Source organism: Camelus bactrianus, chromosome 25, assembly GCF_048773025.1.
Source record: "Camelus bactrianus isolate YW-2024 breed Bactrian camel chromosome 25, ASM4877302v1, whole genome shotgun sequence".
Lineage (NCBI taxonomy): Eukaryota > Metazoa > Chordata > Mammalia > Artiodactyla > Camelidae > Camelus > Camelus bactrianus.
Genome location: NC_133563.1, coordinates 13,365,767 through 13,393,627, shown reverse-complemented (window position 1 = coordinate 13,393,627; position 27,861 = coordinate 13,365,767). Strand labels below are relative to the sequence as shown.

Here is a 27,861-nt window from a genome sequence, read left to right as displayed (position 1 = left end):
GATAGGTTGCTCCTCTACTATTTCAAAGCAAAAGAAAAACTGACAATAGTAAGAAACCAAAGTTACCAATCAGATTCATTCAATAAATAATGGACAACGAACCTCTAAAAAATTATTACCCCTTTGTACAAAGATCACTTGTACTTTGCCTGTACTACCATAAAACTATAAATTCACACAAAGTAAAAAGATAAATGAAATCTTCACAGTTTTCTCCTTACCTCCCATTCTCTAGCTGCTGCTTCATTAGTAGAATCCTCATTTGTTTCAGATTCTTCAATCTTTTTTACTACTATAAATCCAGGTTCTCTGGTATATTCACCAGTATCTTCTGCATATATTTCTGGACTCCACTGAATGAAGAAGGCATACAAGTGATCTGTCCTGTTAGAACAAGTGACTATTAATAATGTTAATAGTATAATATTAATTATTAATATTAATAATAGAGTATTCTGTGCTGTTAGCTAAAATTTTTAAATTGTATTTGTTAAATATCTTGACAAAAGCTGAAGACCTAAAATACACAAAAAAATACTATGCTTCACTTAAGAAGAAAACAAACAACACGACCAGGAACACATTAATTTAAAGTAATTTTTTCCTTGTTTGTCAAGCTCTGAGAAAACTACATTAAGATTTTCTCTGGAAGGCTTTTGACTAGCTCAGATTTTGTCCATGGTAATGTTTCTTCTCTTAAAGAAACATAGTAATGGGAAGGGAAATCAAACCCAAAGTTTTGAACTCATTCACACAATGATCTAATTATTTAAAATTCTCAAATTTAAAATTATCTGAAATACAAGTAAACAATTCATTAATGGCCTATTTTAAAACCTGGACATACAGAATTTTTCCAAGTTAATAGAAATTTAATGTATTTAACTTTTAAATGATAAAAGTTACCAAGAACACACAGTATATTATTGGTTCAGGACTAGACGATCTAATCTTTCAATTCTCTTGTTCCCCGTTTCAATTTTGTTTATGATAGTAAAGCCTATTGTTTCAAAAAATAATTAAATCTTTGATAAACATTATTTGAGGGTCAAACACATTTCAAATATCTATGTTTTGTTGTCTTTAATTGTTAGCATGGCTAATTGAAAACTGATTATAGAACTATCCACTAACATATAATAATCAATAACAATGGTTCTGGAAATTGTTTCTAATAAAAAAATTTAAAGGAACATTTCTTACGTGGCAACTAACACTTTAAAAAGGTGTTAAGTTTCATCTTTCAGCTAATTTGTCTCTACCAAAACAGTACTTTTCATAAATTACTTTACTACAATAAAGTTCAAAATCCTAATAAAACTAATTTTTAATGAACATTAGCCAAGGTACAAGGACAATATTAAAATGGAATATTCCATGCAAAAGTTAAAATAAAGCCAACAATAATGAGAAAAACAAATCCTTATGTTATTTTTAACTAAAGATATAATAGAGTAGAATTTTTCACTGCAGTCATCTTGGTATCACTGGCAAATCTGGGTATCTGGTTCTGTGCCTTTCATGTAGTCACAAATTATGCAAATCATACCAAATTTTTGAATTACTCTAATCACATTCTGTTGAACGCACACACTGTAGGTGAGAGGGAGAATAATTTTACCATTATATTCCTGAAAGCAGTTGTCTACAGAGCAACACGTAAAGACTTTCCGAGAGGTATAGAGACACAAGACAGTTCTAAGGAAATTGATCTCTTTCTTTATCTTCTGCTTCCATATGTTACTCTTCACTCATACTGATCTGCCTGAGAACAATGCGGTCAACATACCTGATAGACTGTCTGTTCTGTTTTCACTAAAGCACTTTTTCTACTTTACAGAAAAAGGGCATATCCTTACTCATCCAGAATTTTACAATGGTACATGACTTAAAGTTTAATAACTTCCTTGCTGCCAGAAGTTGGTATTGAGACAGGGAAAGATTCTAAAGACTGGGTAATAAATCCTTTTGCATATCAAATGGTTTCTAATTCACTAATTTCTACAAAACTGAAGGGGCTTTTAATGAAGCTGTTCACTGATGATCACTAAAAAGAATTTTGATGAAAGATGAGCAAGTAATTTTGGAATATAAATAGAAACACGCTTAAGGAATTGTATGACATTATTATAATAAAATTTTTTTTCAGTCTCATAGACTTTTTTATGAACAAAGCTTCTTAGTACTTAAAAAGAAAAAATGGAAGGCGGGTAGAACTGAGGGGCTGAATTCTATCTTATCATTTCAATAAATAATATTCATTAATGGACATATAAACTAACTGGGGGAGAAAGCCCTATTTTATTAAGACATTTACTCATATTTTTCATTTTATGTATAATAATTATGACAGCTTATAATTTATGTTGCTTTGATCAACTGTGTATTAGTGATAACTCTAAAATTTTCTTCTGGTTTCAATTAACATTTGGAATACTGTAGTCGTTGACAAGACAATTTTCGCTTGGACTTCTGCATGTCCTATGAGCAGAGGCGCTGCGTATGTTCAGTACCACCTTTTCAAGTACATTAGCACAGGTAGAAACAGTATCTTACTCTGGAGCAAAGGGTAACCATGCTAACTGTACACTATAAAAGGTTTAGGTTTCCTAAACTTATGTTTCTCTTCCATTAACAAACCCATGGCATGTGTAGCAGTCACTTGGCATTCTTCACACCAAACTGTGGGAACTGAAGTTCAAAGAACTCAAGCAAATGTTGGGACTGTGACTGTGACTGCTGCTATTCTGACTCTTGTGTGTTCTACCAGCATGCCTTAAACTGAGCAGACCGACTTGTTAGTAAGTAGGGTAAACTTCAGACCCTTTACTATTTTGACAATAATCACGGAAAATTTTAAAATACATGTAATTTCAGGAAACACACCCATAAACGTGTTAAGTATATATAATTTGCTACAAAAAATGTAAAGGGAATAAAAATATACTACCTTATAATAAGATTCTATGAGGAGGTATAATGGAAATGCAAATTCAAAGAGAAAAGGTAATGATGCAAATTCTGTTAAAGAAGAGCACATTAAAATAGTTTTTAAATGGATAATGGTAGAGGGCAAATGGCTATGATGTTTAAATCCTACTGGATATACTTAAAAGATAAATGTGTTAACTTAAAATGTCAATATTTCCAATACAGTGAAGGCAGATATCCTTTAGAATTGCCTAAACTTAAGATGAAGAATTTTATTGTGTAGTGGTACAAAAAACTAGTTTGAAGACCACATCATTTTAGTAGCTAATTTAGTGCTATGTATATAGCAGATATTCAGTAAGCGTTTGGTGAAATTGCTTAAAACAGAAATTATACATCATTACCTGCCTTGACGTAGGGGCCATACCAGTGAGCATTTTGATCAACCCTCTCGATCTAAGACATTTTAAGTTTCTTTACTACTGAAACTAGGTATATGTCCACATTTTTAAAATTAAACCACAAAGGGGAATAAAATTTTAAAAGTGAAAATTTTCAGATGTTGAACAGATTTAATGTCAGGTTTTAATCATAAACTATATGTGCCACTGGTGTGAAGAGGCACACAGAGTAATTTCAATTCAAAGAATCTCAATAATGTTTTCAAGATTTTTTTTTACCTTTCTTGTGGCACAGCAAACCAGTATTCATGTTTCTTATCTCTCTGTGCATACTGTTGCATTGTTGCACTTGCTTGAGATACAAACGTTTTCCTCATTGGTTTTCCCACTCTGAGACATAAGAACTTATGCAATCGATGCCTTCTTTTTTCTTTTAAAAGTACAGAACCTAGAATTGAGATGTAAACAGGGTTTATTCAATTCTCATACACCATGCTTAGATAATTTAGGTAATTTAAGTAATGCTTATCTCCTAACTTCTGATAAATAATTACAGAATAAAACTTCAATTTACTGGTAGGTGAACTGTAAGTGACTTGTATTTTTTCTGTCTTACTGCAAAACTAATGAACTAACAGTCAGGTTATGAACTAAAATTATGCCTAAGGGTATCAGGAAAAAATGAGAAAGTTTCAGTACTCTTGTTAAATTTTTGTTTGTAACAATCACACTAAGGGAATTACATACACATACAAAATTTTCTGCGTATTCTCTATCAGCCTCCTAGAATAACATCTAAATAAGTTTGTAGAATTTTTTAAAGATGTACTTTAATACAGTTGTTACAGGCAAAAATTTAATACAAAAGTTTGTAAATCTTTTATATATATATGAAGGTGTAATAAAAACAATATGCTAGATTCAGCCATCTGTTTGGACAGTTTAAGACTGAATTATCTCTGACTCTTCCAACCAGAAATGTTGACATAAGGTACACTGAGGATCTGACAATAAGGTTCAATTCAGGAATCTGGACATTAATTAGTTAATGAAGGCAGCATACTGTGGAACAAAAAGCATTTAGTTACAGTCAGGGGATATGGGTACTAGTCATGGCTTTTTTCTGTGAGATACTGTGTAAAGTACATAATCTGATTCCCAGAATTTGCATCAGGTTAAAAGAGTGAAGTTTTACCACTGCTCCCACAACTATATTCCACAATTTTATATATATTACATAGTTTTATTATATTATAAAGTCACTAAATACCAGAGACTTTGAATAGCTCCCTATTATAGAATCTTGAGTTACTTAAAATTAGTTACATAGACCTAATCCTCCCAACCCCACACACACAAAAGAAATCAAAGGGGTAACAATCCAGAACACCTATCTAAACATATCTACCAATTTTTCTCCTTTTAGAAATATTTTGTTATAAGAACCTCCCATATCAAAACATATACCCAAATAAACCCACTAAAATAAAAGTAGTCTACTCATTATTGGGTCATACAGAACCTCTCATTTTATCTTTTTCAAAAATTGCAAAATACAAGACAATTATCAGACACAAACATTAAATAAAAATATTCATGGCAGCATTCTTTAAATCAAAAATAGGAAATATCTTAACAATATGAATCGTTAATAACAACTGAATGCCTTAATGCAGAAATGGCTAAATTAAAGGGCCATTAAAAACTGTGTTTGCAAAGACCTACAGGTGACCCTTAAACAACATGGGTTTGAACTGCAAGGGCCCACTTACATGCAGATCTTTTTCAATAAATATATTCTACAATACTGTGATACACAGTTGATTGAACCCATGGGTGCAGACCACGGATATGGAGGGCTGACTGTAAAGTTATACACAGATTTTGGACTGTGGAGGTCGAGTGAATGTCACCCCTAACCCCCGAGCTGTTCAGGGGTGAACTGTATCAGGACATGGGAAAATGTTCATGACATAAAATATTAAGTGCAAAGACCAAGAAACAATACTACATATAATGTAATCCTAATTTTATATGAAAATATACATACGGATACATACAAATACCAAAATTGTATATGTGTGTACACACATGTGTGTGTATGTATAAACACATACACACTGAAGACCAAAGGTAAATACACCAAATATTAACAAAGATCATCTCTAGGTGATGAATTCCAGGTAATTTTTATAAATTTCCTAAAAAGTCCTATATTTATCAAATATTCTTTAATATTCATTAGTTCTGAATAAAGAAAAAACTACTACAAAAGAAAAAAATTTGATCTTTTTAGAACTTGCTTTGAGTAAATGAATTCCTTAATATCTACTGAATATAGTCCTTAAGGCTTCAGGATATCTAAATTAGATAACACAAAGAAAATTCAGTGTTGTTAAAAACAAGTTTTAAAAACTGGTGCATAGCTGAATGTAAAATAGTGCAGCCACTGTAGAAAACTGCTCAGTAGTTCATCAAAAAATTAAACATAGAATTTGATCCAGCAAATCCACTTCTGGGTATATACACAAAAAAATAGAAAGATGGAACTCGAACAGATTATTTGTACAGCAATATTCACAGCAGCATTATTCACAGGAGACAAGAAGTGGAAACAACCTAAATGTCCATCAACAAATGAACATATAAAATGTTCTGTGTACAATGGAATATTATTCAGCTTTAAAAACGAAGAAAATTCTGACATGCTACAACATAGATAAAACTTGAAGGCATTATGGTAAGGGAAGTAAGTCACACGCCAAAGGGCAAATACTTTATAATTCCACCTATATGAGTTACTTACAGTAGAAACACAAATTTATAAAGACAGAAAGTAGGATGGTGGTTGCCAGGGGCTATAAGATGGGAAGAATGGAAGTGACTGCTTAATGGGTACAGAGTTTCAGTTTGGGAAGATGCAAAAGTTCTGGAAATGGATGGTGGTGATGGTTGCACAACATTGTCAATGTACTAATGTCACTATATTTTACATTAAAAATGATTAAAATGGTAAACTTTATGTATATTTTAACAATAAATTTTTTTCAATTATAAAAAGAAAAGTTAACATGTAAACTGGATTAATCTGGAATCAGCATTCCAATAAAATATAAGAAATGTTAGCTAAGATTTCTGAGCTACACCCCATTTAATCCATAATGAATTAGGCAGAAGCACTGTATATTAGAAATAAAAGACTATTACTGTAATTTTCATAAGTAAATAGTATGAAAAAATAAAATTGAAAGACAAAACGGAGTTTTAATTTATTCTTAGTGCTGCTTCTTAAAGAAAAATAATCAATGATGTAACTTCTGAATAGTTGGGAGAATTTTAGAAATAGATTTTTTGTCTAATTGCATTTTTTAAAAAATGAGAATTTTAACTTTGAAAATCACAAATTGCAATTTGGATATCATACATGCAATGAAAAAGACATTTTAAAGGCTATAACATAGCAAAACCTAAAAAAGAAAATGGAGAAATCAGAGGTATTATAGAGCTTCTGTGCACTTTGAAGAAATAAACTGCTTAAAGATAGAATGCAGTGAGTGAGGAATGTTTAAACATGGTGGAAAAGATGCTCATTGTGATGGACAATCCACTGTGGGCTAAGAAAAGACAAGACAGTAGAAATCAGAGACTGTGTGCTTGTCCACAGAGAAACATCAGTTAAAGGCCACTAGACTATCTTTCAGACTGGCCCCAAGATACAGCAGCTTCTGAGTTGCTGAGGAAAGAGGAAGACAACATGCAATGAAATGAAGTAACTTTATATTCTCCTTAATGCTTACCTTCTATATCGGCTGTTCCTATTTTATGCTTAATTTCCTTTTGTGACACCTGTTGAATATTTTCCCTTTGCTGTTTAGTTTGTTGCATAGTATGGGTTTTCCAGAGTTTCCGGAGCTCTTCTACCTCAGTCTCTGAATCCTGATTTTGTTCCTTTCCTTGTTTTCCTTTGTTGACAATTAGCTTCTGCTTAAATTCTGCAGCTTCCCCACAAGGCATACTTTCTTTTTCACCCTCTTCTTGGTGTAGTGAACTCTCCTTAAGAAGAAAATCCTGATCTGCACCTCCTTTTATACTTGTGCTTTGTTCTTTAGGACCTGATATTTCTTGAAAATTATCTGTAGCCTGATCTCCTTCCTTAGTGGCCATTTCAAGATTATTTAAATCAGTTTTAAGAGAAAGAGTCCCAACTTCATTGGCAGCAAGTCCTGAGTCGGATTTTAAGTGATCAGGAGTAGCCTCTGATATGACTGTCAAACATTCTACTCCACTCTGATGGATGGTTTGCACAGATTCTGACGACGCACCAGAAGATTTATCTTGTCGCTGCTCATCTGAAGAAATAAGCTCCTCTCGTATAGGAGAGAGTTCTGATTCCGTGAACACATCTTCAGAAAGAGACTCCTCTGTGCTCCTAGGAGCAGTGCTGGCGCTATCATTACCTGCATCACGAATTCTTGAGTCTATTTCATCAGTATTACTTCTTGTTATTTTCTTTGAATGACAGAAGTCCCTTCCTGATAACTGATCTCTCTCTCTGTTGGTAAACAAAATTTAAAGTTACCAGACTTTTTAAATTGTAATATGTTATCTTCCACAAACTTAACACTGAATTAATATCACCAAAAAGGCTTTTCTAAAAGGATGTAGCATACATCTCTTAACAGCATATCAAAAATTTGATTGATTCATACAAACCAAATAATTAAGTCAAGCTTTTGCCTCAACTGCTTAAGATATGGAAGACACCAATGTAAGATTTCCTGAATTAATCTACCCGAAGAGAAGTTGAAGAGAAGTTTTGGGTGAAGATATAATTTTAAACTAAAGTTTATTCATTGATGAAATATGAAAAATAAGCTTAAATAAAATTTTGATTAATATTTTAAATCTTACTACAGTAAAAATATACTGAATAATATTACACACTAGGGGGATTCTTTAGGCTACTAGTAACAACCCTTAACAATCCTAAGAGCATTTGTTCAGCTAACAAGTTAGATATTAGCTTGCTGCATGGTTCATAATTACATCTAGATTTCCGTATTTAATTGCATTTGCATACACAAACACCAATGTTCAAAGATAAGGTAGTTTACGTTCTGGAAGGAGGCAGTACAAATACTACAGCATGAAATACAAGTCAGCAATTTAAAATGATGGCTAAAAGTGGTTTGTGATAAATGGAAATTCCATGAGCTCTTAGTGGAAAAAGTATTAACATTTATGCAAGTTTCAGAATAGAAAAGACAGAAGTAAGTCAACTCAAAATTAACTAGCTACCTCTGGATGGTAAAGTTGGGGAACTCTTTTCCTTTTATTCTACTTCTTGATATTTCTTCTATAAGGGTAAGCATCATTTTCATTATGTATAGGATAGGTAAAATTTATTTTTAAAAACATATTTAGTTGAAGTCCAATTCTTATCTCTGCTTCCCTTGCATATGACTGTTTCACCTTTAAGAAATGCAAGCATCTTATCTGTGCTATTAAACATGTTACAGTGCCATCTACTGGTGATACAATCAAACTACATACATAGGGTCTCGGACTTTGGTAAAAGTTTTGAGAAATTGTACGTGTACATTTAATAAGACCCTTCCTTAGGAAAGAGATAAAGTTAGCAAACCTAATTGGATATATATTTAGACATGTGGTGTAACCTTCAGAATTAACACGCTGAAAGACTAAATATTTATTTATGTCAATGATATTGTTACTGCTCAATATAGTTCCTGAAGAATACCTTTGTAATCAACTTTCCAAGCAGTTTAAGACAGAAGAAAACCAATCAAATCTTATATCTCATTTTTGCCATATAAGACATTAACCTGTAAAACCACATGCTTTCTTTGTCTGCTTTGTTGCCAAATACTGTTTTTAATCAATTCATGAGACAGCACTGAAAGATATTCCTTTTGGAGTAATTTTTTTAAATGGTTGGATTAAATAGATGGTCTTTCCAGACCGATGACATTCTGAATGATAAAATAATGATTCAGAAGAAGGAGAGCCCTACAGCATCCATGTAGAATAGTCACGAATCATTCAGTGTAAGAGAACCCCAAAGTATCATAATACAAATGAAAAAGCAGAGCAAGTAAAAAATGGATCTCACCAATGACTGACAATACATACATACATACATAATCTGGTTTCCCTTTTAATCTAATCCTCCACTTCGCTGCCTCATCCCTCCACCCACCCAGATAATCTTTATTTGCTGAAACTGGACTTCAGATGATGATCTATTAAAATAACTAACAGCAGAGGGAATCCTAGGAATAATATGCATTTCTTAAGATGAGTTTATCAATCCAAAATATGCCTATTGAGTGTCAGGTATAATGGAGACTTTAAATAAAGGATTCTATTATACCATAGGTCTTCTAACAACTCAAGGAGTCTGTCTTAGAAACACAAATAATTTGCTCTTCCTCTCCTATGTAAGCAGCTGTTTCACACCCATCATCATCTCTGTTGGCTAATACAGAGATACAAATCTCAGAATTAGTTAAAGTGAAGCCACTTCTTAAACTGCTGACAAAGTAATATAGCAGGAATGGGAGATTTCTATTACATAAAAATTTCCTTCCTTTATACTTTTCCTTCCTTTCTTTGTATACCTATCTTTTATTTTCTTCTCCTATTTTTTTCTCTTATTCCTCCCTTTTCTCTCTGGTCATTCCTTTTGTTAATAAGCACATTACTTTCAAAGGCTGTGCTGACCTGGGGCCTTACATCTATGTTTTCTGAATCACACAAATCCCCTAAACAGTGTATTTCAAGGTTAACTCTTTATATTTGTGCAATTTGTAGGCCTTATCCCCTATATTTTATACTTATCTGAGGGAGAAGGATGAAAACATATAAATCAATAAACAGAAAACAAAGCTCCTCTGGCTATAGCAATGTCAGGTCTTTGCTCATGTGGCCTCCCTCAAATCCCACAACTGACTCTTCAGGCTCTTCTAAGAAACATTTGAAAGCTATCCTTGATTACTCATAAAAATAATTTAGAATTCTGAATGCTGTATCTGAAGAAAACAGGTTGGTAAACATTGAATTAAATTTGTACTATGGATTACTTATAATTACCAGGTTTTCTGAACCTGACCAAATATATAAATATAAATCTAAGACAATTCCTAACCTAGTGCAGTAAGAATAACCTTTTCAATACTAAATATATTTTTGTTTCATTACTGATAAAATGAAAGGCAGCTATAATAAAACTATTAAAAAATACTTTAAAGAGTATTAAGCCAGGGTCAACTATGGAGATGTAATAAAATTGCAAAGGAGTATAAATACCACTTACATGGGTAAGGACTCCTTTATTTTGCTATCCAAAATTTCTTTGTACATTGCAGCTGACATCACCTCTTCCATTGGACACATGATGCCATATTCCTCACAGCCATTCTCTTGGACCAAGGGGTCAGTTTTATGTGGATCAAACATTATATTATTTGGTGTAACTAGCAGCACACCACTGACTGTGCCCTAAGGTGAAAAAAGAAAATTACATTTAATCCTCAAAGTTTAAAATTAATATTAATTAATATTCAAGAATTATTCTAGATATTTTTACCAATTTTCTTCTGAGGTTAGGCCACCTACCATATATAAAAGTGGTACACTCAAGCACTATGGCATTCTCATGAACACATTTTTAGTAAAACCTAAAGTTTCCCAGCAAATTCTCATTAGCAGAAGCAAAATATAAAGAGTATTATATTCGCCCTCAGTCAATCACGTCAAGAGTTAAAATTTGCAGACTCAAAAAAATGCTGAGTTACATCAGCAAAATAACTTCAGTAACATAAGATGGAACTGTAAAGTCCTGCAAGGCATGAGCCATGTTCTACACTAATTTGCATACTGCTTCCCGTGTTGTTCCCTTACAACAGATATCAAATACAGTTTCATGAACACAATGCAGGCTTAATAAATAGTGTGTTGATAAGCTGATCCACTATAAAAGGAAGACAGTATAATCTCTTCAGACTATCTTTTTAAAAAATGTCCACTTCATTTGCATCTGCTATTGCCTGACTATGTGACCTTGGGCAAGCAAAGCCTCTGGGCCTCGGTTTCTTCATCTGTAAAATCAGGTAAATTACATGACTTCTAAGGCATGCGGTAATCATTTTAATTTAATCATGAAAAACTATGAAAATTTAAACATATTTATACAAATACTGATACAAATATAAGGAGTCCAACCCTCTCATCTTACAAATGAGCAAACTGAAGTATATAAGAAGCTGATCCCACTAACATTTGCTAACGTTTACTGAATGCTTTGTATGGAACATACTCTCTCTATATTAATATTCACTTTACCTTCACAATTATAGCTCTGAGATGAGTATACAGATGGTGAAACTGAAGCTCAGAGAGGCTAGGAAACTTATCCTAAATAATAAATAACACTGCTAACTAATAAGTGGCAGAACCAGGATTCAAAATCCAGGTAGTCCATGCTTTTTACTATAATCCCTTCATATTTGTGTTGCAAACAATAATCACTCCAACTTAAGTGCCGAATATTCCTTAATCCCATTTTTTTAACTCCCATTCCACTACATTCTGTAAGTATAAAAATAAAGCAGACAGAATTCTAAAAATAAATCAGTTATTCCAAATTTGTCTTTTTTTCTGATGCTATTAGGGAAAAGAAAAACTTAAATCCTGCTTGATTTGGTATCACACCCTCCTTCCAAGTCCATATTCAGTTCTGCGAATTTACCTGACTTACCTTTAAACATGTAAAACGTGAGTTATGACAGACACTAACTTTAAAAATAATAAAGTAAAAAATAAAGTCCTACTAGAAATGGTCACCCAATCACAAGTGGGAAAAAGCTACTGGAGATGTTCAAAATTATAAAATGTTTAACATTTACAGTAACAGCATGCAAAACTGGAGAGAAGAATGTGTGTGTGTGCACTTTGGTGAGGGAAAGGGAATCAATCTGAGACTCTTACTAAGCATTTCTTTTAGTTCAGACCATGGATCTCCTAAATAAGGAGTATCTATATAAATCATGGCCTAATTACCTTTGGATCAATATTTTAAATAGATTCATATACATCAGTTTGTATTCCTGGATCACATGCCAACTCAAGTCAATGAGTAAAGATAAAATATGCTGTAGAGACAGGGAGAGGGTATAGCTCAGTGGCAGAGTGCGTGCCTAGTATGCATGATGTCCTGGGTTCAATCCCCAGTACCTAAGTAAAAAAATAAAATAAAATAAACAAACCTAATTTACCACCCCCCTCCAAAAAAAAAAAAGTTGTAGGGACATTTACACTGCTAGGGATAATTCAGGAAAGAGATAATCTAGAGTAGAGGATATACAATATAAAAAACCTTAAAGACTTCCGATCTTTAACACCTCTCTCTATTCTTTTCTACAAACTTAAGCTATTTGAGAAATGAAACCAAACAATCAGTAAAGATTAAGTAAAGCAAGGCTCTCTGAAAGATTTCATTCTTGATTATGTAAATTTCATCTGAGCATAAATGATGATATACTATTTACTTCACTGGCATAACACTACATCTTATCTTTTGTTTTAGAGGATTTTTACTAAACACAATGATTACTAGGTATGATAGAAAAGTCCCAGTGCAATGCTTTAATTTACTATACAGATGAGTACTATAATTTCTGTAGTATACTTATAAAAACCATTTGAAAAGCCTCTCAAAACTGTGCTTCCACTACCTGGATTACAAGGGGCTCAAAGCACTGTATCTTAACACTGGACTGAGCAATCTGCTAATGTTACTTTCCAGGAATGTACCCTTATTTGCTACTACCCAAAGGACACACTGATATATTCTTCACACTTCTTTCCCTTTGTCTCTGGCTGGAGTTCTCTGAGGTATAGTCAGGTGTCAGGTGTCTTCATAAATCAAAAGAGATGGTCATGAGATGTATTACTTCAACACAAAATTAAAAAAAAAATCTCTTCAGAAAGTAGCCTCTCAAATTCAGTTGGCTAAGACCAAGTCAAATTATAAACTCATCCTAAACCATCTGCATTTCACTCTTTTTAAATACTGCTTCATAAATGCAGACGTATATCAGGAGCAAGAGCATGCTGTGAGTACGAGGTTTCCAATTAGCATACATTCTTAGTCCACATGACCTTCAGAAACATTAAACACATACTTCTCTTTAGCATTAATAACTTCCAACTCCCTAAGTACAATTACTTGACTAATCTTCTAAGGAGGAAGTATCTCTAACAGAAGATAGAGTCTATTTGTAAAAGAAAAGTTACCACTTACATTACAATACTTCTGTATATACTAAAAGATAAAAGACTATGATTTGGGAATCCATCCCAGCAGAGATAAAAGCTTGTACTGATTTTTTTTTTTCAGGATTAAGTCCACAGTAATTTAACTATTATAATTATTGTTGATCAATTTCCATGATTTTATATAAATAAAGTTTACTACCATCGACCTGTAAGAAGATGATGACTTGTATGAGAAAGCATCTTTTCCTGCTTACTTTCTTTAAGAGACTGTGTTCCAAGAACACCAGGCAGTAGGCCATTCCTAACCCTGCCAATGACTTTTTCTTTGATTCTTAAATGAAATTGTTATTCAAATACTTACAACTAAAATGTTTCTTCTAGCCAAGAACTGTCTAAAACTACTGAAATACATAAAATACATGAAATAACTTCAGATATTGCAATACTGGGCAGTGATACCTGAATAAGGGGAAACAAGATGAGATCTACAAACGTCCCAGCAAACCGAGTGGACTTTCCAGGCCATAGACAGAGAAAGGAAAGGAGAGAGAGAGAGCAACCCCCACTGAGAAAGCTTTGGAGATCTACACATGGTTCTTTTTCAAGCTTCCAGCTGAGTACTGATTGCCACCTATATGTATGGCAACTATCTAAGGATGAGAAAAAAAGGACTCAAAAAAAGCTGAGGAAACAACCCCTAGAGTCTAGTCTACACAGTGAGAAATAGTTTATGTTCTCACCAACCAAAGCAAACAATCTTATAATCTGCAGGCTCTCCATACTCAGAAGATTATTGTCTCGGTAAGGGGTAAAATTAGTTATAGACTTAAAGCTCTCTGGACCTGCCTGACAAAGCTTTAAAGCAAGTCATGATAGAATCAAGTTGTTTCCAAGAAACAACTGTGTCACAGAACAAAGTGCAAGAATATGTACAGAAATACAAAAATACACAACATCCAAGAAGGTAAAATTCACAATATCTAGTATCCAATTAAAAATGACTAAGCATGCAATAAAACAGGAAAAAATGGCTCACACAATGACAAAAATAAAATTAGCAGAAACAAACCCAGAAGTCAGAGAGAGAAAAGAATTGGTAGAGAAAGACATTAAAACAATTATTATAACTACAGACTATGTATTTAAGAATATAGAAGACTGCATGGTTAAGTAGGGACATGGAAGATAAAAGAGACCCAGTTTGAACACAGGTGAAAAATACACTGGATAAAACAGCAGATTAGATTTGGCAGAAAAAAAGATTACTAAACTTAAGAGATACAGCAATTGGAATTATCCAAAATGGAGAGGAAAAAAAAAAAGAAGCAGCGGAGTATCACTGAGCTATGAAATACAACATCAAGCAACCTAAATATGCATAAATGAAGTTTCCAAAGAGAGGACAAGGGAGAATAAAATTATGGAAGAAACAGGGCCAAAAATTTTCCAAATTTGAAGAAAACTATAAACCTATAGATCTAAGAAGCTGAATGAATCCCAAGAAAAATACAAAAAACACACTAAGGCCCTTACACCATAATCAAATTGCTCAAAATCAGTAATAAAGGCGACCAAAGCAACATAAAGAAAAAATAATAGACTTCTCTTCAGAAACACTGCAATCCAGAAAACAGTAGTTCTAAAAGAAACATCTTTATTCTGAAAAAGAAAACTCTGTCAACCTAAAATTCTATGCCTTGTGAAAACAGTCTTCAAAATTAAAGAAAATGCCAAAGATACATGAATAGCAAGTAAACAAATGAGTCATAAGGGAAAAGCAAATTAAAACAAGTTACCACTAAAGACCAACAAGCCCGGCTAAAATCTAAAACACTAACAGCAAATGTTGGTGAGGATGTGAAACAACAGTAACTGAGTGATTGCTGGTAGGAATGCAAAATTATACAGTGACTCTGGAAGGCAGTTTGGTAGTTTCTTACAAAGCTAAACACAGTCTTACTACATGATCGAGCAATTACACTCCTTAATATTTAACCAAAAGAAGTAAAAACTTACGTCTACACAAAACCTGTGCTTTAATGTCTGTAGCAGCTGTATACGTAAGTGTCCAAACTTGGTAGCAACCAAGATGTCCTTCAGTAGATGAATGGATAAACATCCACACAATGGAATATTTTTCAGTGAAAAAAGAAGTGAGCTGTCAAGCCATGAGAGACATGGAACACTCTTAAATGCCTACCGCCAAGTGAAAGAAACCAATCTGAAATCATACATCATAGTTTATGATTCTAATTATATGACACTCTGAAAAAGGGAAAACTAGGAAGACAATAAAAAGATCAGTAGTTTTCAGGGGTTCAGAGGGAGGAATGGATGAACAGGGAAAGCACCGAGGATTCTGGGGCAATGAAACTCTTGTGTATGATACTGTAATGGCGGATAAATGTCACTATACATCTGTCAAAACCCATAGAGTGTCTGACACAAAGAGTGAATTTTGATGGGAACTATGGAAATTCACTTCAAATATAAGACGCAAGCTAAAAGTAAAAAAATAGAAGAGATAAACCAACTAAGAACTAATCAAAAGGAAGCTAAAGTGACTATATTTGTATACATCAATGCATATTTCATAGCAAAGAATATTAACAAGAATAAAGTCTTTCATAGTTAAACAAGTCAGTTCATCAAGACAATATAAGGATCCCAAACAGTTTTATAATCTTACAACAGTTTCCAAATACACAAAACAAAAACTGATAGAGCTAAAAGGAGAAACAGACATATCCACAATTACAGTGAGATATTTCAACGTTTCTGTCAATAACTGACAGAACAAAAAGAAAATCAGTAGGGATAAAGAGGAACAACACTAACACTCAGTTTGACTTAACTGACATTTACAGACTATTCCTCCCAACAACAGCAGAACATACACTCTTTTCAAGTGCCCACAGTAACGTTTATCAAGCTATACCACATTTCTGGACCATAAAACAAGTCTTAATAAATTAAGCCTTCAAACAGTAGCATGTTCTCCAACCACATGGAAAAACAGAAATCAGTAACAAGTATCTAGAAGATCCCCAAATATCTGGAAATTAACTTGAATACTTTTAAATATTCCCTGGGCCAAAGAAGAAATAAAGGGAAAATATTATGAACTGAATGAAAATGAAAATACACCATTATCAAGACTGTGAATGCAGTTAAAACAGTACATGGGGGGAAATGTATAGCACTACACATCTGTCTCTCAAATACCCATAATTTATGAGTTATGACTATGAAGTAATGGTTCTCATGTGTGACCTCTCAAGATGGCATCATGCTACAGTTACTTTCTAAGCAACACCTGGAGTTTATTTTGAACTCTCTGTCACTTTACTGTAATTCCCTTTGCAGACTAGAAGTTCTCTGCTTAGGAAAAGCAGCAAGGTGTGGTAGATGAAACATATAATTCCAAACGGGGTTTGAATTCTGGCCATGATAGACACTTTGGATTTATTAGCCTTTCCTGTAAGCTCTTTTTTTTTTTTCCCCCTGTTTAAAAGGAAAAGGACTGCCTATTTCACAAAATTACTTTAAATTGATCACCATGTGCTGATGTTGATGTCTGAACATGTAAATGCCAAGCTATCATATTTTAGTAATAGATAAAGCATGCTTAAAAGTTTTTTCTAAAGTGTTATTCATTACCTTGCCACTAGTAATATATCGGCAATTAATTTTAAGAAATTTCTCAGTAAATGCTTCTTCCTCCTCAGAGGTCGAAGATACAACTCGTGCAGGTCGAATACCAGCAGAAGTAGATGAGGGAGTTGCTTCCTTCGGGTGGACATCAGGATTCTTAGAATAAATAAATAAACAAACAAACAAACAAACAAATAAGATAAAGGCATTTCAGAAAACTAAATAAAAACAAGCACATTATTAAAGCCAAATGAACAGCTTTCTCCAATAAGAGCTTTTCCTTCTCAACGCATTCTAGAGATCAGCTCAAAACATCCTTATGTAAAAAAATATATGAAAGTATGGCATTGATTTAACATTTTGTAAAGATTTCTAGCACAGCTAAAACTTAGATTTTCAATGATTTTTTAATAGGGATGAATTATCTGGAGGATGTTGAAAACTGTATCTCTTGTACTCCCACCTCAAACATACACTGAGTATACACACACGCACACACACACATTCAGTTGCTCCTGAATCAAGTCATTATTATCTATTAACAAAGTTTTTCTCAATCATTTTATGATGCAAATTAATTTTATATCCATCCTGTTGTCTTTGGTAGTTACTATATCTAAGAGTTTTGTAAGAGCTTTGTATCATATATAAATTCATTTTGCACAGATAATTAAATAAGGGCTATTAATCATAACATTAATTGATATTTATGAATACCTTTATATTTAAGTGTGTTATAGAGACCATTTTACTTCCAAATCACTCATAAGGTACATACTATTACCTTAATTTTACGGAAACTTAGGCTTGGCAGCCAAATTCAGTCACCTGCCCAACAAGTAAGATGAGACACAAGCTCATGCTGTCAGCACAGGAACTAGTGAGCTAAACTGCAGTATTTCATACTTTCCACTTCAAATATTCTTCTAAATGATAAGTGTGCAGAGAGAAAAAAGAGCCAATACAGAGTCATCAGAAGGCCCCTTGCAAGGTGGCACAAAGCTGTAAACAAATTTTGTTTATGACTGTTCATTTACCCCCAAATAAGGTGACAACATTATCTTCTATATAACCGTATTACTCACAAAAACTAAAAAAGGTCAATTGTCAAATGCCTTCCTCAAATAAAGATATACCTCGTTGAACAACATGTCTCTGAGGTTCCCTCAAAGTCTCAAATTCTACAACTCAGTATCTATAGCAATCCCGATTTAACATGTTACCCTATTAAAAAGAATACATGAGATTAGCTTAGCAAATGCTCCAAGTACCGAACGAAAGAGTTTAAAAAAGATTAAAGTTCTTCAGAGGAATCATAATGAGACCTCATTATAACTTAAATACAGGTACAAAATCCAAAGTATCACAAAATCCAAAGTATCAGCAACTCTGTATCTCTGTGAATTTATAGACTGTTTCTTAATTAAGTGATTTCGCAGCTTATTTGATAGTGTTTTCTGAAACTTCCTTACGCAATTTTGCTGTAGCTGCTAGTGATAGGTCCTTAAAAATACAGAACTATAAACATCTATCCATCGAGTCTCAATTATCACCTCAAATGTTCAAATGTGCAAAAGCAAAGCAATGCTAGGACAAGTGACCCAAAAAGGCTGACTCACAGTCATCTTTATACAATATGATTAAATATTATATGGTATAATTTGTATAATATTATAAATCATTACCATAAACTAATAAGCATCTCAAAACGCTCCATTTCCCACCTTGCTTTGGCTTTATTGAGTATTTGGCTCTTTGTGATGGAAAATATGTAGAAATGTTCTCTGGTAATATATAGGTAAGGCATAGGAAATTTGAGGAGGAAAAACCACACAGGTGCAGAAATATCAACATTTATGTTTATTTCCTACAACATACATAATATGTGATCTAAAAGAAAATGTTTAGTTTTAAAGCAATGTGTATTATGTTTCTTCATTCAGTCCGATAGATATGATGGGTACAATTTATTTCCTATAAATTATTGTGTTTAATTATCACTCTCAGAATTTACTTAAATTCTGCTTCTTAAGAATTGGAGGCTCTTGAAACCAATACACAGAATAAAATACAATACAAATAAAAACCCAAAAATATCAGAGTGAAGGAAAAATAAAATGCAATTTTAAGTGCTGTACCTTGGGTTTTGGATCTAGCTCTGGGCTATTTAGCAACCATGTTAAAAAGAAAAGAAGAATCAGTTTTTAAATTCTAGTTATGAAAATGATGTTTCCATTCAGAATCTAGGAAAAAATTCTCATCCAGTGACTTAACCATTTATTTGTGTTGTTACAAATACAGAGATTTCTTTTATATAAAGAATTGCTTTCCTAAAATCCACATAAATACAAAGTCCTACTATTTTTTCACGTATTTGAAATATAAAATTTTGTTCTGAGAACATAAGACCAAGGTATAATTATAGCACCATCATTTAAAAAGTACATGAATTAAAAAGTTATAACTTCCCAATAAACTGCTGGTATTTAAATTAAGTTTAAAAGCACCAAAGCTAAATTATATTACACAATATATAGATAATACACAATTTATGTGTTATTTATACATATGGTATTTATAGTTATTTAACTTTATTTTAATATATGTACTGTAAGTTTACATTTACTATATAATAAAGTATATATAAATTTACATATGAAAATTTAGGCTTAAAAGCATGAAAGTTAAAATTATAATTTATGTATTTAGTATATATAACGTATAAAATGCATTTTATCTGTTACACATTTTAGTGATTTTAAATTTATTTTAAATTTAAATACATATTATATACTCAGAAAGGAGGGGAAAGTAGGGAGGGAGGGATAGAGAAGAGGTATGTTTGTGACTAGTTTAAGGATGACATGTGAGAACAATTCTTGAAGTATATGCAGTATTTAACCTCTTAAAACTATACTGATATTTCTAACTAAATTTTTAAATTAAATTTTATTAAATTAAATTTTTTCCTACACATTTACTATTACTTTAATGTTTTCAGGTATACAGATAAACAAATTCAAGATGTCAATAAATTATGTGATTAGTATGATTAAAATGGAAGTTTATCTTACTAGATTTCACAACTATTCTCAAGCTCCCCAAAACTCTGTAAGAAATTAACACCACTCTTTTATATATCATTTTATCTATGCCTGAAGAAAATATTCACTGAATGTCTTTAAAAAAAAACTTCATTTGCTAGAGTTATAAAATCCTCTGAAGTTCCCTTTAAATTAAATTATGTAATTATGTAATTCTCTTGAAATTTTATAGAAGACAATGTTATGGGTTCACCCAAGAAAATATGCTGAAGTCCTAAACCCCTATTTCAGAATGTGACCTTATTTGAAAATCGATTTTTCATAGACAAAATCAGTAAAGCTGGTAATACCAGAGGAGGGTCCCCTTAATCCAATTTAACTGGTTTCCTTACATGAAGAGGAGACCACTATGTAAAGACACAAACACACAGGGAGAAGACAGTCATGTGACTACAAAGGCAGAAACTGAAGTGATATGTCTAACAAGACAAGGAATGACAAGGACTGCCAGCGAACACCATTATGCCAGAAGAGGCAAGAAAGGATGCTCTCCCACAGGGGCATAACCCTGCCAACAGCTTGATTCTTTCCAGATGTGGTCTCCAGAACTGATTTAAATCCATTTTGTGATCCTTTGTCATAGCAGCCCTAGGAAACTAATACAAGGAAGTAATAATTTTTAAGTTACACAAACAGAAGCACAATATATTAAAAAGTCCAGAAAATCTTAAATATTGAAAGTATAGGAGAAAAGAAAGCAATGCTTCTCTTCACCTTTTAATCATTTTAACAATATTTCTGAATTGTCTGCTTTACTTTTATTTTTGCTTTGGTAAGCAAAAATTTCCTACATTACTTCCAGATAGTTCTTTACTACAAATTTTCTAGTTTCTACTATTTTTGACATATGTATTTTAGTTTTTGATCGAATGTCTCTGTCACAGAGAATCTGATTTGTATTGCTAATCCTCACCATTTCGTCAATAAGGCAGTTCAAAGGTAGTTAAAAACACAACACAAAACCTGGATGCGGGCTGTCAGGGTTTAAATCTCAGCTCTACCATTCATTAACTAGGGGGTCTTGTGTAAATTACTCATTCTCTCTATGCCTCAGTTTCCTCATTAATACATGCATAGGAAGTACTTTTTAAGTATTAATAGTAACTGTAGCAGCATAATTGTCTATGCTTAAAAAAGAAGCTTTTAGTGTGCCTAAACTATTAATATTTTATATATTTTTTCTTGTAAGAATTTCTAGGTCTTCTATAGATCTTTCAATAGTATTTTTTTCAAAATTATATTTTCTAACCACTGTGAAATATAATTTCAAAATTATGCTTTCTTACATTATAAGTACTCTACTTTTCTTATTATCTCTTAGAGTATACAAAACAGCGTTTTATATTAAAGAGAATACAACTATCTGCTATCCCATCCTTCAGTGGAGTATATTAACATAAGCAGAAATAAAACTATTTAAAATTATTTCACTTTTCCACATCACTTATTTTAAACATTTTTCCTCTGAATTTCATTCTGAATATATCACACTAGTGGTTCTAATCTAAAATGGCATTAGCATAATAAGTAAATTTAGAGTGCAGAGAGGAGAAACCAAAGGAGACAAACTAAAAAAAAAAGGTTCTATATTTACAAAAGAATGTTAGATTAAAAGAATCTTACAAAATGATGATAATGCAAAAGTGGCAGCTCACAATGATTAAATATTATCTTTTGGGGTTGAGTCTAATTATTTACTAAGAAATAGTAGTTTCTGACTTGTCAATTTCCAGCTATGAAGTGTAATACAAAATGCAGGCTCTGGACTCAGACTACCTGAATTGAAATCCTAATTCAGCCACTAGCAAATTGAGTGATGGACACAAATTACTTAACTTCTCTCCCTCCATTTCCTCATCTGTAAAATAAGAACTGTATCTTACTTTACTGGAATATACAGATGGCACCCAATTTGAGTGATTTTAGGAGAATTTAATAATGGAACTATTCACAAAGGTACACAGCGTGTACAAAAAATCAGGGCAAACAACAGAGGCTTCATTATCTATGGCCCACAGGCCCAAAGACGTAAGGGAAAGAGAGAGCCTAAACCTAGAGACAGAGAGGGCTCTGTGGAAAGGGCCATCTGATAAGAGAGGAGCTGCTGGAGAATGCAGCCACTCTGGCGTGACCCTGCAGGAAGTGAGCTAGGAGAATAAATATACCCCTACTCGTTCCTCTCGTCTTCTGCCAATGCTCTTGAAAGACCAACACCAACAGAAATAAAAGGTCAAGGGAGCCCCTTAATGAACTCTAACACCCAAAGGGGACAGAAGAGTGTAGAATGCATCTAGAAGGAAAAACGAAGACAGCCAAGCCAGGTGCTTGTCTCATAAGATTGAAGTTAGGAAAAGAAAATTCTTTTAAATTGCTTAGAATTTAACCTGATACATGGTATATTTTAGCTCTTTAGCATGTTACTCTCACTTTGGTTCTACCTTCTATGTTCATCAATATATGATAAAAGGGGGGGATTGTTTGACTCTGATAATTCTCAAAGATCATGTTTTACGTAAAAATAAAATATTAAAAAAAAAACCCCATTGAGATCCTTTATGCTAACAAAGCCAGGAACATAACATTTTTAGCCTTACAAGTAAGCCATTACAAAGAAAACATTCAGGAAACCAATTAGAATATTAGAAATATAAACTCTTGACAATTTCTAGGAAAAACATATAGTAATACCAATAAATATTATTTGAATACAAATATAAATTATATCTAATAAAGCGTAAGATCTTTGCTTCTAAGGAACTTATACAGAGAATAGGAGACAAATATTTGAGATACTGTATATGGAAACTTATAGGGTACTATTATCTTAAAGTCCAGTAATAAAAATATTTCCAGGTAAAAAAAGATACAACTAAAGTTTATAAAATTACTGTGCAAAAGAATTATTTCTAACTATTTCCCACAATCAGCAGGTGATAGCTATCGAGGTAAAGGGAACTTCAAGAACTTTTATGTTTCTTACCTTTTACCTAGATCCATTTCAGGGAGAAAGATTTCATTCATATAACTGGTCATATTAGAGGCCATTTGGGGCCATCTTTGACAGCAGTGAGTCACTGACAGTTAAAAAGTCATTCATCTGACTTTATTATTCTCTCCTCCTCTTTCACCAACATGGCAAAAGTGAAGAAGACAGCATTTTCAAGTCTCCCTTGAACTGCTGTTCAGCACTCTTTGATCTTTATGCTTTCAATAAAGCCATTTGGTAGGCAGATTTGGGTTAAAGCAGAGGAACAGAAAAGGACCCCACAAATTTCTAGTCAGGCAAGATACTGTAGTTTAGCTTTTCACAATTCTGCTCCAGGGTTTGGAACACAAGCTAAATTAACCCAAGGCTACATTGCTCTCCTTTGTCACTGCCTGTTCTAAGTACATCTCTTTGTAAGCCCCACAGGAAAACGGCATGGCCACGTTCAAAAAGGTATTCCTGCAACATTTGGTCCAGTAATAGATCATGAGAACCTGACTTCCATTCTCATCAATGATAAGAATAAATTTAATACATTCCTTTCATGTGACTGCATTCTAAAATACAGTGTTGTTATTTTTTATAAAAATAAGATACTGACAAATAAAATTTGAAAAACACCCTACTTCTTTCTCTCTTTCTCTGTCTCACACATACAAACACACAGAAAAAAGTCCATAGGCAAGGATAAAAAAAGTTATCAATAATATCATGTCCTTTACTCCATAAAAGAATTGAAACTAGTCTAATACTCAAACTTTGAAACTAACAATGCCTAATAATTTATAGTCAAATTAACAATAATTTGTGTTTCGTTACCAATTTGCCATCTGGTATCCTAAACTTTGAGTACAAACTGGGGCAGAGAAGAGGATGTCTCTTAAAGTCAGCACAGCAACACAGAAGAATTTTCCACAGGAGTCTAGCCAGTTAATGGAGCAACAGCATTTTACATGAAAACCTAATCATCAGATCATTATGAAAATGGGAAATTATGGCTAGTATTTACACAGGAAAGGCACAAAGATCATAATTCCTTTCAGAGATTTTAATCAAAATTATTAAAGTTTTTTTCCTTGGAATTCATTTGTAAAATGTAACTTATATAGAATATTCATTCCTTAAAAATGCTAGACAAGTTAATCCACTATCAGTTACTTTGAATTAATATTCTGAAGAATGACTAAGATGATAATAATTTTTTAAAAGTCAGTGTGTCAAAAATGAATGCAATAGTTTTCAGTATTATATAAATATTTATAGAAACTGAAATAAAAATCAAATTGGACATGGACTTCCTATCATGCTACATTTGTTTGTTAGGTAAAACTCCTTAGTTAAATTATTATATGAAATTTATAAGAAGGCTGATGAATATCTTTGGACCACTACCACCACCAATAGTAAGTCAATTTAAGTGGTCTAATTTAATAAAGAATGTTCCATTTTAAAAACTGGAATTTACAAATTTAATTAACAAAACAAAAAGGTAAAATTTCACTCGAACCATAGTCAAAGTAGGATTAAAAATATGTTATATACATATACAGTGACATTGCCAGATAGCTTTTAAAAGTAGGGAAACTTACAGTGGTCTTATCAAATTCTGCCTCAGATGATGTTGGTGACAGAGGACTTATGGGGCTTAAAGATGGAGAGCTCTCAACACTGGAGACATATTCAGGATCAGGAACATATAAAACCTGTAAGAAAATATTCACATGAAGATTTAGTCAAACTAAAATATTAGTAATCAGATGGTGTTCTCTAAGCAAGTACCATTAACAACCTTCAGAAATAAATTTAAAATATTAAAACCTTCAGATTAAAAGAATTATTATCAAAATAACTATAACAAAGTAAAAAAAGATATTTAAATTTAATTTAGACAAATTTGATAATACATACTTTAGGCAACAGTGAGGGGAAAAAAACAATTCTTATACATTACAGGTGCTCCTCTTAAAGGGCAATCTGGCAACAGCTAGAAAAACTTAAAAATGCAGATAACCTTTAACTGAGCCATTTTACGTCTAGGACTTTACTCTATAGCTATACTTACATATAAATAAAAAGAGACAGAAACAGGAGTGTTCCCTACAGCAAAGTTTACAATAGCAAAAAAGTAGAAAGTCTAAAGCTTGCTGTGCCCAGTTAAGCCATAACACAGGAACACTTCATTTTACTGTGTGTCACCTTGCTGCGCTTTGCAGATAATGCATTTTTTTTTACAAATTAAAGGCCTGTGGCAACCCTGTGTTGAGCAAAGCGATCACTGTCATTTTTCTGACTGCATTTGCTCACTTCGTGTCTCTGTGTTACATTTTGGTAATTCTTATAGTATTTCAAACTTTTTTATTATTATTATATTTGCTATGGAGATCTGTGATCAGTGACTACTGCAAAAAGATTATGATTCACTGAAGGCTCAGATGATAGTTAGCATTTTTCAGCAATAAAGTATTTTTAAATTAAGGTATGTATTTTTCTAAAGACATAATGCCACTGCATACTTAATGGACTACAGAATAGCGCAAATGTAACTTTCATATACACTGGGAAACCAAAAAATTCTGTTATTCACTTTAACTGTGAAATTTGCTTTACTGCAGTGGTCACAATGTTTCCAAGCATGCCTGTATATTAATACAGTGCAACAATCTACATACATGAAAAAGTCTGAGATTAAGTTGTGCTTAAATAGAACATTTTCCCAGAATCAGAGTTAAATTAAAAAAAAAAAAAGGCTAAAATATTTTTGGAAGAAGATAATAAACTGGTAACTGTGGTTGCTTCTGGAAAAGGAAACTAAGTCTGAGATAACTTTCCTTTTAAAAGTGTGAATTTTCTGTCATGTACATGTACTGCTTTGAATATTTTAAAAGGTCTTTAAAACTATTTCAAAAATCAATTCACAATTATTTTCAATATGTATTAAGAAAAATTTGCATGAGTATAAGTGAAGTTACTTTTCTCTTCTAGAGTCAATATGATTCATTCAAAGCAAGCATAAAATTATTTTCCTTAAATTTTCTGTATTCAGTGAGAGGGGTGGCAAGGGATAGACTGGGAGTTCGAGATTTGTAGATACTGACAGGTATGCATAGAATAGATAAATAAGTTTACACTGTATAGCACAGGGAAATATATTTAAGATCTTGTAGTAGCTAATGGTGAAAAAGAATATGAAAATGAATATATGTATATTCATGTATGACTGAAAAATTGTGCTGTACACCAGAAATTGACACAACATTGTAAACTGGCTGTAACTCAATAAAAAAATTTTTTTTGTATTATTAACTATATTTCAATGGATACTTTCTGTTTTACAACTGAATGCTTCTAACCATCAATGCATTAAAAAAAGATACCTGTCCAGTAACAACTGCTCGGGAGAATAACTTATTTAACTGAACAAGTTCGTTGGGTGTTGTATCAAATTTCAGGGCTATACTATTCAAAGAATCCCTTGATTCAACCTGTTTAAAAGAAAAAAAAATAATCTGTTAAAACAGAAAAATTGAATTATGAGGACCAATTTTACATTTGATTAATAAGTAGTATTTCCATCTTGGAGATAGGATAGCTTGAGAAATTTTCTGATTGTTAACAAAGTGTCTCACCTATTATGATACAGAGTATATACTTTATCGTAATACATCACAATTACATTGCCTCTATTTCAAGCAATTTCAAAATACAAAATAAAACTTATAAAACACAAACAAATGATTTTTATTTTACAAAGGCCCTAAAATCAACATATTGTTCACTGAAATAGTTTCTAAAATATGTAACTTCTAGAAACTGCTTTAGCATAGTATTCCTATATTAATTAAAATGCTATTTCTAATGATCTTTATGTATGTAATCTATTATTTAAATGTACAAATTAGAAAACATATTGGAACCAAAGCTGAGGAATCTGTTTCTGAATCACTGGTATATTCTGCTGATCATATTTATAGAAATCCTAAATCATAGGATTTTACAAATTATCATGAAAGAAAAAGAAAAGAAGTTTTGACCAGTGAACATATTCCTTTGGCATTCCTGATACATAAAGCATTATGAGAGCTCTGCAGAGAATAAAATGAAGTACAACTAAGTGGTTTTAGTGCACAAGAGAGTTACAATTGAGTCAGAAAATAAGTAAGACAAAAAAGGTTATATAAAAGACAAAGGGCAATTTAAATGAAACAACAGATGTGACGAAAGTTAGGAGTACAGACAGAGCTCCATATTTGCTCCAAATTGTCCAGGAAATACTTTATAGAAAATATTTAAAGCTAAATCTTGAAGAAGGGGTAGGAATTTGAGAAGTAGACAGAAGGGAAAGAACTTTCAAAGTGAAGAGAACAGAACTGACATATTAGGACACAGAAAAGTACAAAATACATTTGTGGGATACTGTCTCTTCCTCCTAAACCATCAAGAGTATACACATGAATTTGGGATTTTAGGAAGGCTAGTAACGAGGGTT

General features: G+C 32.5%; 1 protein-coding gene across 4 annotated transcripts in view; it reads right to left on the bottom strand.

Annotated features, from left to right (window-relative positions):
• Positions 1 to 27,861, bottom strand: part of OXR1 (oxidation resistance 1) — a 380,568-nt gene that overhangs the window by 35,608 nt on the left and 317,099 nt on the right. For all 4 annotated transcript variants that reach the window (XM_074352622.1, XM_074352619.1, XM_074352620.1 and 1 more), the window contains 7 exons: positions 26,750 to 26,857; positions 24,965 to 25,078; positions 17,292 to 17,441; positions 10,669 to 10,853; positions 7,130 to 7,884; positions 3,612 to 3,780; positions 222 to 384 (listed from right to left, as the gene is read on the bottom strand). In XM_074352622.1, the coding sequence (XP_074208723.1) occupies positions 222 to 384; positions 3,612 to 3,780; positions 7,130 to 7,884; positions 10,669 to 10,853; positions 17,292 to 17,441; positions 24,965 to 25,078; positions 26,750 to 26,857 (1,644 nt within the window). The remainder of the gene's footprint in view (positions 1 to 221; positions 385 to 3,611; positions 3,781 to 7,129; positions 7,885 to 10,668; positions 10,854 to 17,291; positions 17,442 to 24,964; positions 25,079 to 26,749; positions 26,858 to 27,861) is intronic.